This window comes from Panthera leo, chromosome B3 (genome assembly GCF_018350215.1).
Source record: "Panthera leo isolate Ple1 chromosome B3, P.leo_Ple1_pat1.1, whole genome shotgun sequence".
In the NCBI taxonomy this organism is placed as follows: domain Eukaryota; kingdom Metazoa; phylum Chordata; class Mammalia; order Carnivora; family Felidae; genus Panthera; species Panthera leo.
This window is the reverse complement of record NC_056684.1, coordinates 27,086,711-27,097,718: the sequence shown is the minus strand read 5'-3', so window position 1 is coordinate 27,097,718 and position 11,008 is coordinate 27,086,711. Positions and strand designations below refer to the sequence as shown.

Below are 11,008 nucleotides of genomic sequence, written 5' to 3'. Positions count from 1 at the left end.
GAATGCTTTTTTTTTTTAATATATGAAATTTATTGTCAAATTGGTTTCCATACAACACCCAGTGCTCATCCCAAAAGGTGCCCTCCTCAATACCCATCACCCACCCTCCCCTCCCTCCCACCCCCCACCAACCCTCAGTTTGTTCTCAGTTTTTAACAGTCTTTTATGCTTTGGCTCTCTCCCACTCTAACCTTTTTTTCTTTTTTTCCTTCCCCTCCCCCATGGGTTTCTGTTAAGTTTCTCAGGATCCACATAAGAGTGAAACCATATGGTATCTGTCTTTCTCTGTATGGCTTATTTCACTTAGCATCACACTCTCCAGTTCCATCCACGGTGCTACAAAGGGTCATATTTCGTTCTTTCTCATTGTCATGTAGTACTCCATTGTGTATATAAACCACAAATTCTTTATCCATTCATCAGTTGATGGACATTTAGGCTCTTTCCACAATTTGGCTATTGTTGAGAGTGCTGCTATAAACATTGGGGTACAAGTGCCCCTATGCATCAGTACTCCTGTATCCCTTGGGTAAATTCCTAGCAGTGCTACTGCTGGGTCATAAGGTAGGTCTATTTTTAATTTTCTCAGGAACCTCCACACTGCTTTCCAGAGTGGCTGCACCACTTTGCATTCCCACCAACAGTGCAAGAGGGTTCCCATTTCTCCACAACCTCGCCAGCATCTATAGTCTCCTGATTTGTTCATTTTAGCCACTCTGACTGGCTTGAGGTGATATCTGAGTGTGGTTTTGATTTGTATTTCCCTGATAAGGAGCGACGTTGAGCATCTTTTCATGTGCCTGTTGGCCATCCGGATGTCTTCTTTAGAGTAGTGTTTATTCATGTTTTCTGCCCATTTCCTCACTGGGTTATTTGTTTTTCGGGTGTGGAGTTTGGTGAGCTCTTTATAGATTTTGGATACTAGCCCTTTGTCCGATATGTCATTTGCAAATATCTTTTCCCATTCCGTTGGTTGCCTTTTAGTTTTGTTGGTTGTTTCCTTTGCTGTGCAGAAGCTTTTTATCTTCATGAGGTCCCAATAGTTCATTTTTGCTTTTAATTCCCTTGCCTTTGGGGGTGTGTCGAGTAAGAGATTGCTACGGCTGAGGTCAGAGAGGTCTTTTCCTGCTTTCTCCTCTAAGGTTTTGATGGTTTCCTGTCTCACATTCAGGTCCTTTATCCATTTTGAGTTTATTTTTGTGAATGGTGTGAGAAAGTGGTCTAGTTTCAACCTTCTGCATGTTGCTGTCCAGTTCTCCCAGCACCATTTGTTAAAGAGACTGTCTTTTTTCCATTGGATGTTCTTTCCTGCTTTGTCAAAGATGAGTTGGCCATACGATTGTGGGTCTAGTTCTGGGGTTTCTATTCTATTCCATTGGTCTATGTGTCTGTTTTTGTGCCAATACCATGCTGTCTTGATGATTACAGTTTTGTAGTAGAGGCTAAAGTCTGGGATTGTGATGCCTCCTGCTTTGGTCTTCTTCTTCAAAATTACTTTGGCTATTCGGGGCCTTTTGTGGTTCCATATGAATTTTAGGATTTCTTGTTCTAGTTTCGAGAAGAATGCTGGTGCAATTTTGATTGGGATTGCATTGAATGTGTAGATAGCTTTGGGTAGTATTGACATTTTGACAATATTTATTCTTCCAATCCATGAGCAGGGAATGTCTTTCCATTTCTTTATATCTTCTTCAATTACCTTCATAAGCTTTCTATAGTTCTCAGCATACAGATCTTTTACATCTTTGGGTAGATTTATTCCTAGGTATTTTATGCTTCTTGGTGCAATTGTGAATGGGATCAGTTTCTTTATTTGTCTTTCTGTTGCTTCATTGTTAGTGTATAAGAATGTAACTATTTCTGTACATTGATTTTGTATCCTGCAACTTTGCTGAATTCATGTATTAGTTCTAGCAGACTTTTGGTGGAGTCTCGGATTTTCCATGTATAGTATCATGTCACCTGTTAAAAGTGAAAGCTTGACTTCATCTTTGCCAATTTGAATGCCTTTGATTTCCTTTTGTTGTCTGATTGCTGATGCTAGAACTTCCAACACTATGTTAAACAACAGCGGTGAGAGTGGACATCCTTGTCGTGTTCCTGATCTCAGGGAAAAAGCTCTCAGTTTTTCCCCATTGAGGATGACGTTAGTTGTGGGCTTTTCATAAATGGCTTTTAGGATTTTGAAGTATGTTCCTTCTATCCCGAATTTCTCAAGGGTTTTTTTTTAAGACAGGATGCTGAATTTTGTCAAATGCTTTTTCTGCATCGATTGACAGGATCATATGGTTCTTATCTTTTCTTTTATTAATGTGATGTATCACGTTGATTGATTTGGGAATGTTGAACCAGCCCTGCATCCCAGGAATGAATCCCACTTGATCATGGTGAACAATTCTTTTTATATACTGTTGAGTTCGATTTGCTAGTATCATATTGAGAATTTTTGCATCCATATTCATCAGGGATATTGGCCTGTAGTTCTCTTTTTTTACTGGGTCTTTGTCTGGTTTAGGAATCAAAGTAATACTGGCTTCATAGAATGAGTCTGGAAGTTTTCCTTCCCTTTCTATTTCTTGGAATAGCTTGAGAAGGATGGGTATTATCTCTGCTTTAAAGGTCTGGTAGAACTCCCCTGGGAAGCCATCTGGTCCTGGACTCTTATTTGTTGGGAGATTTTTGATAACCGATTCAATTTCTTCGCTGGTTATGGATCTGTTCAAGCTTTCTATATCCTCCTGATTGAGTTTTGGAAGAGTGTGGGTGTTCAGGAATGTGTCCATTTCTTCCAGGTTGTCCAGTTTGTTGGCATATAATTTTTCATAGTATTCCCTGATAATTGATTGTATCTCTGAGGGATTGGTTGTAATAATCCCATTTTCATTCATGATTTTATCTATTTGGGTCATCTCCCTTTTCTTTTTGAGAAGCCTGGCTAGAGGTTTGTCAATTTTGTTTATTTTTTCAAAAAACCAACTCTTGGTTTCGTTGATCTGCTCTACCGTTTTTTTAGATTCTATATTGTTTATTTCTGCTCTGATCTTTGTAATTTCTCTTCTTCTGCTGGGTTTAGGCTGCCTTTGCTGTTCTGCTTCTATTTCCTTTAGGTGTGCTGTTAGATTTTGTATTTGGAATTTTTCTTGTTTCTTGAGATAGGCCTGGGTTGCGATGTATTTTCCTCTCAGGACTGCCTTCGCTGCGTCCCAAAGCGTCTGGATTGTTGTATCTTCATTTTCGTTTGTTTCCATATATATTTTTAATTTCTTCTCTAATTGCCTAGTTGACCCACTCATTCTTTAGTAGGGTGTTCTTTAACCTCCATGCTTTTGGAGGTTTTCCAGACTTTTTCCTGTGGTTGATTTCAAGCTTCATAGCATTATGGTCTGAAAGTACGCATGGTATGATCTCAATTCTTGTAAACTTATGAAGGGCTGTTTTGTGACCCAGTATATGATCTATCTTGGAGAATGTTCCATGTGCACTCGAGAAGAAAGTATATTCTGTTGCTTTGGGATGCAGAGTTCTAAATATATCTGTCAAGTCCATCTGATCCAATGTAGCATTCAGGGCCCTTGTTTCTTTATTGACCGTGTGTCTAGATGATCTATCCATTTCTGTAAGTGGAGTGTTAAAGTCCCCTGCAATTACCACATTCTTATCAATAAGGTTGCTTATGTTTATGAGTAGTTGTTTTATCTATTTGGGGGCTCCGGTATTTGGCGCATAGACATTTATAATTGTTAGCTCTTCCTGATGGATAGACCCTGTAATTATTATATAATGCCCTTCTTCATCTCTTGTTACAGCCTTTAATTGAAAGTCCAGTTTGTCTGATATAAATATGGCTACTCCAGCTTTCTTTTGGCTTCCAGTAGCATGATAAATAGTTCTCCATCCCCTCACTCTCAATCTAAAGGTGTCCTCAGATCTAAAATGAGTCTCTTGTAGACAGCAAATAGATGGGTCTTGTTTTTTTATCCATTCTGATACCCTATGTCTTTTGGTTGGCGCATTTAATCCATTTACATTCAGTGTTATTATAGAAAGGTACGGGTTTAGAGTCATTGTGATGTCTGTATGTTTTATGCTTGTAGCGATGTCTCTGGTACTTTCTCTCACAGGATCCCCCTTAGGACCTCTTGTAGGGCTGGTTTAGTGGTGACGAATTCCTTCAGTTTTTTTTTTTTGTTTGTTTGGGAAGACCTTTATGTCTCCTTCTATTCTAAATGACAGACTTGGTGGATGAAGGATTCTCAGCTGCATATTTTTTTCTGTTCATCACATTGAAGATCTCCTGCCAATCCTTCTGGCCTGGCAAGATTCAAAAGAGATATTTGTCACGAGTCTTATAGGTCTCCCTTTATATGTTAGGGCATGTTTATCCCTTGCTGCTTTCAGGATTTTCTCTTTATCCTTGTATTTTGCCAGTTTCACTATGATATGTCGTGCAGAAGATCGATTCAAGTTACGTCTGAAGGGAGTTCTCTGTGCCTCTTGGATTTCAATGCCTTTTTCCTTCCCCAGTTCAGGGAAGTTCTCAGCTATTATTTCTTCAAGTACCCCTTCAGCACCTTTCCCTCTCTCTTCCTCCTCTGGGATACCAATTATACGTAGATTATTTCTCTTTAGTGCATCACTTAGTTCTCTAATTTTCCCCTCATACTCCTGGATTTTTTTATCTCTCTTTTTCTCAGCTTCCTCTTTTTCCATAATTTTATCTTCTAGTTCACCTATTCTCTCCTCTGCCTTTTCAATCCGAGCCATGGTCATTTCCATTTTATTTTGCATCTCGTTTAAAGCATTTTTAAGCTCCTTGTGACTGTTCCTTAGTCCCTTGATCTCTGTAGCAAGAGATTCTCTGCTGTCCTGGATACTGTTTTCAAGCCCAGCGATTAATTTTATGACTATTATTGTAAATTCACTTTCTGTTATATTATTTAAATCCTTTTTGATCAGTTCATTAGCTGTTGTTATTTCCTGGAGATTCTTTTGAGGGGAATTCTTCCGTTTGGTCATTTTGGATAGTCCCTGGAGTGGTGAGGACCTGCAGGGCACTTTCCCTGTGCTGTGGTGTACAACTGGAGTTGTTGGGCAGGGCCGCAGTCAGACCTGATGTCTGCCCCCAGCCCACCGCTGGGGCCACAGTCAGACAGGTGTGTGCCTTCTCTTCCCCTCTCCTAGGGGCGGGATTCACTGTGGGGTGTCGTGGCCTGTCTGGGCTACTTGCATACTTCCAGGCTTGTGGTGCTAGGGATATGGCATATTAGCTGGGGTGGGTAGGCAAGGTGCATGGGGGCAGGAGGGGTAGGCTTAGCTCGCTTCTCCTTCCGTGATCCACTTCAGGAGGGGCCCTGTGGCAGTGCAAAGGTGTCAGACCCTCTGCCGGAAAGGTGGCTCTGCAGAAGCACAGCGTTGGGTGTTTTTGCGTAGCAAGCAAGTACCCTGGAAAGAATTGGTTCCCTTTGGGATTTTGGCTGGGTGATGGGCAGGGGAGATGGCGCTGGCTAGCACCTTGTTCCCCGCTAAGCCGAGCTCTGTCATCCCGGGGCTCAGCAGCTCTCCCTCCCTTTGTCCTCCAGCCTTCCCGCTTTCCGAGCAGAACTTTTAACTTATGACCTCCCAGATGCTACGTCATGCTTGCTGTCGGAACACACTCCATCCGGCCCCTCCGCTTTTGCAAGCCAGACTCGGGGGTTCTGCTTGGCCGACAGGCTGCCCCTCCACCCCGGCTCCCTCCTGCCCATCCATGCAGCGCACACCGCCTCCTCGCCCTTCCTACCCTCTTCCGTGGGCCTCTCATCTGCACTTGGCTCTGAAGACTCCATTCTGCTAGTCTTCTGGTGGTTTTCTGGGTTATTTAGGCAGGTGTAGGTGGAATCTAAGTGATCAGCAGGATGCGCGGTGAGCCCAGTGTCCTCCTACGCTGCCATCTTCTCCCGAAATCCCTCGATTTGTTCTTTGACATTCAAGTTTTTTTGTCTTCTGTAACAGAATGTGATGTTTGGAGCCAGAATGGATTGAAAATAATCTCAGAGGGAAATGAAAACATAATGTGATGCTATGTTTTGAACAAATATGCTTTTCCTAAGCCTTTTGGTGAAGGTACTGCTTTTCTGAGAGGCTTGGGGAGGAAGACAGATGTATCTTCTGGGAAATGGAACTGCTCTTGGTAAATGTGGAGCATAAATATGTATACTCAGAGAATGGCTGGCAGTGATAGGAAGTCATTACTTCCCTCACTTCAAATAAATCTCCTTTCAGTGGACTCTTGCCTGGACAGGGAGTGAAGCATTAAAACACCAACCAAACTAATGGTACTCCCACAGGAAAAAGCAGCAGGGGCTCACCCCAAGAAGGAAGATGCCAACTTTAGAAGTTTCAACAGAGCTGCCCCATCCTTGTCTTTACCCATCAGATACTCAGGTGTGTAGCTACTGCTGTCAGTGCCATCAAATGCCAATGAATATCTTCACCATTTGTCTTGACTCTAACATTAGAGAATTCTTTGTCTGTATGTGTGACTTCCAAAATGTACAAGAAAAGGCCACCCTGATGAGGTTGCTAGCCTGGTGGAGATGTACACAGGTAGTTGCAGCGACCCTGCCAGTCTGTCTCAACCTCTTTTTTTCCTGCAAATGCTTCACTCTAGCATATTCTCTGTGAAAGCTCCATGTAGAGCCAGAATCCCCTGCATCAACTCAAGGTCATAAACCTGCCTTTTCAAATGTTTTCATCCAGATATTGTGAGCCACCTAGAGCTGCATTGGACCACACAACCCCTAGTCAGTTTGGCACAATTGAGGCATGAAATGTGGCAAGTCAAATTAAGGTGTTCTGTGAATGGAAAACCCACACTGGATTTCAAAGATTTAGTATAAAAATTAATGTAAACTATTCAATTTTATGTTGATTATATATGTTAAAATAATATTTTGGGTATGTTGGATTCAATACTATATTATTAAATTTAATTTCACTTTTTTTTAAGTTTTTTTTTAAATACGTGGTACTAGAAATTTGAAATTACATGGTGGCTCACAGTATATTTCTATTGGCTTATGGTCTGGGATTATCTTGCATTTTGAGTGAGCTGACAAGAAGATGACAAGTTTCTTCTCCTTCCTAGGACTTAATGTCTTTTTCTATGATAAGGAGTGACAAACATTTTTTTTTGTAAGGGGTCAGATATAAATCTTTCAGGCTTTATGGGCCACATGGTCTCTGTTGCAACTACTCAACAATAGTTTGATGTGGCAGCCACAGCTACCCTAGATGATAGAACATCCATTTGTTGATAAGTAAATGAATGGGAGAGAATGTATTACAATAAAACTTTATCTACAAGAACAGTCAGTGGGCCAGTATTGGCCTGGGGGCTGTAGTTTCTTGTTTCTTGATCTATAAAAAATACTGATTTACCTAGGCCAATTCTCTTTGGACAGTAAAAGTACATTTTTCATTCATAGAATCCTTACTGTATACACATTTATGGGTTCAAGGATCTTATGGTACATGCAAATATCTTTGTATTATTTTTTGTTGGCATGTTATAATCCAACTATCAGATGATGAAGCTTGAATCTAAAATATTAGAACTGACATCTGATATAATTCCCTTCTCTTTTTTTTTGTCTCTCCCTCCCTGCCTCCTCTCTTTACCTCCCTCCCTTCCCCCTTTCCCTTTTTAACCCTTTCTTTCTGTCTCTATCTCTGTCTGTCTGTTTCTGCTTTTGTTTATGTCTCTCTCTTCCCACTGGTTAGGCTGGAGTTTGTATGTTGTGGTGTTAGGAGACTGTAGGTGGTATTAGCATAGGCTTAGGTTGATCCATTCTCCCGAGGCTCAGCGAATATTAAAAGGTCTCCCTTGTAGTCCTGAACATCTTGTCTGAGATTCACTGTCATGTTAAATGAACACTAAGGGGTCTCTTGTCAGTCTTTGCTCTGGTGGCTCATTATGTGACCAGATGCTTGTCTAAGAGATTTATAGAGGTGAACGCATAATCCTCATAACAACCTTAGTAAGTAGGTATTATTATTCCATTTTAAAGATGAAGAAATTCAGTCATGGAGATGTTTAATACTTTCCCAGGATCATGCAGCTGGACAAGAACAGTACCCTTAACTAATGTGTTGTGGTGGGAATGCATGTGGATTTTGAAGCCAGAAAAATATGCCAAAACATCATCTGCATCTTAGTGGTGGCATATTTTTTCAAATTCCTTAATATATTTAAGCTTCAGTTTCTTCTATAAAATAGGGATAATATGTATGACCTGCCTTATTGTGTTTGGGAAATTTCAACATCTGCATTCTCAACATCAGGCCCTTAGCATATAGTAGATGTGAATAAGTCACTTATTTCTGAGTTGTATGTTGTCATTGTATGGTTTACCTGTACCAACAGGGAAGCAGAATGTATAGTGATTAAAAGCATGCACTCTAGAGTTAGACTGAGGGGGTTTGAATGTCTGTCCACACCAAAGGAGATTAGCCAAGTAACCTGGATAAGTCTGCTTCCTTTTCCGAATCCCATCTGCACAGTGGATGTGATGATATCAATCTCAAAAGGTGATATGAGCAGTTGATGAGGTCAACTTTATGAGGATTTCCACAGTGTCTAGACACTACATGAACAATTTTTTTTTTATGGAGTCTGAATGCTTGCATCAGTCCATAGATGATACTCCTCAGGATTGTTGCCATCTCTGAGACACCAGTAACCATCTACGATGTTGGGAGCACAGCAGAACCATCTACAAGGAAATTCCTTTGGGCTTGGACTCCCCAAGAGTAAGGTCTTCTTTTTGTGGACTCCATCCTTTGGCGAAGCATACTTGCTTCTGAAACACAGTCAGGTGTCCTATCACCCAGGTTGAAGTATTCAGCATCTTACTTGACACTGACTCAATTCTATACAATCTGTCACAGTGTAAGGAAAGGTTTTACATTTGTGTGAACGCTTGTGATGATGTCTGTGACACCTGGAGTTGAACAGACACTGTTCCTGGGGTGCATTTTTCCAGAATTCAATTATTAGGACTGACATATTGCTAACATATTCAGCTATTAAAAAAAAACACAAAGTTTACTAATCTCAAATTTAGATTATTTTACTGAAATCTGTTGTTTCAGTTTTCCATTTTGTAAAAGAAATGTGCCTAGAATAGAAGCTACCACCTTACTGAAATGTCTAATTCTGGTCTAGAATTTAAGGAGCTATTTCACTTGTGGTTGTAGTTTCTGTTTTAATTACAGCTTCATAGAGAGAGCCTTACTGTGACTCTTTCTGAGTAGGCACTCCCCATGCCCACGGCCAGGGTAAGGAAGAATGTTATAATCATTATCATTATAACACACTAGGCTCTTCCCAGTGAATTTTTAAGCCTTTTGGGACAAAAATTTTAGTCTTTGCAGTAACTTCCCTCAATGGCAATGCAGCACGAAGTAATGGCTTCAAAGCATGAATTCCAAATGTGAAATGGGAATCAATTGTGATTTGTTAGCTGGGATAGGAATTTGTGGGAACACAAGTACATCGTGGGAAGAATATAATGAGGGAAACTTTCATCTTCTCATGACTTCTTTTGTATTTGTGCATACCTATACTTCCTGCACTTCACTGAATACAGAAGAAATTCCATTCTTTCCTCTTACCTTCCAAGAGACAAGAGATTATTTCCCAATCCTACCTCTAAAGCTCTCTTCACTATTAAGTGTTAGGAACTTCAGGGGTCTGTAGGAATATGACCTTTCTAAGAAATCAGTTTTCTCAGAAGGACAATTGGAAGATGATGCAGAGACTTAAAAAATGGTCCAGTTATATGACACTGACAGTTGTTAAATGTCATTATCAAGACCAACACTCTAATGTTGTAGATGATTAAGTTGAGGCTATAAAATGTCAATTAAAATTTATAAAAATTGTAAGCATTTCTCAATAAAATGTCATACATTGGGAGATATCTAATGTAGGCATGCATCCATATAATCTAGGTTAAAACCAACTTTTCAATTTCTAGAAATAAGAAGTAATTGACTTTGTGGATACACAAACCTCCTAAGTCATGGCAAATATAATGATGTAATGACATATGTAATAATTAATTTAGAACTCACATTACTTGCCAGACACCAGACACCACAATCCACTTCTCTTCATGTTTCAGGTTGGGCTTCCCAATGATGGTTGTCTCCTGCACAGTTGGGATGTGTTACCTCCTTGTTGCTCATGTCGTGATGGGATGGAATTAACAGATATACATCGTTTGAAGACTAAGGGAAACTTTATCCATCACCAACATCAGTAGAAAACTGCCCCAAGACCACTCTTGGGAGAAGAAAAGGTGCTCATCATGGGGGTGCTCTGGAGTGGAAACCTTTGGCATCCACACTTATTCAGGTGAATGCTAGAAAATCATGGGAAATACAAGATAACTTACTAAAGATTCCACTACAAGAAAATATGTATATTTCAAAACAAGTCTTGCTATGCTCTGTAAGAAAAGACACAAATGCAATATTCGACTCCAAGTGGCTTGTACTGTTTAACTTTCAGTTTCCTGAGGTCATCAAGAGTTTTTTTATGTAATCATTTTCCATGTTAAAATAGTCTGCATCTCTGTACTCTTTCTGGGAAAAGGAAAACAGTTTGTAAGGAAACATTTTATGTATTGAAAAAATAAACTGTAACTTGACAAAAGATTTAGAATTAATTAGTCTCCTAGCTTTTTAGTAGTTTACATAATATAAAATTATATTTTATCCATTTATGTTTTTCTCTGGAGTTTTTAAGTCATCAATTACAAGTGTAGAAATTTGACTTGTAAGATGGTCATAAGTGCTTTTAAAATAATATTTTACAATTTAACAGCCTAGAATAATAAACTTGAGTTTTGAAGGTGGTTCAAGCTATTTCCATTGATTATCACAAAAGTGTGGTTAATACACCCAGCTGTGCACACTCCACAGGCCTCCAGTGGTTCAGTCAATGTTTATTAAATGCTGGAAT

The 11,008-nt window shown here is 39.9% G+C and overlaps 1 protein-coding gene across 1 annotated transcript in view; it reads left to right on the top strand.

Annotated features, from left to right (window-relative positions):
• OCA2 (OCA2 melanosomal transmembrane protein) overlaps positions 1-10,650 on the top strand; it is a 473,528-nt gene extending 462,878 nt beyond the window's left edge. Inside the window, exon 23 of the mRNA XM_042941271.1 lies at positions 10,167-10,650. Coding sequence (XP_042797205.1) covers positions 10,167-10,251 — 85 coding nt within the window. The 3' untranslated portion in view covers positions 10,252-10,650. The remainder of the gene's footprint in view (positions 1-10,166) is intronic.
• Positions 10,651-11,008: the final 358 nt, after the last annotated feature.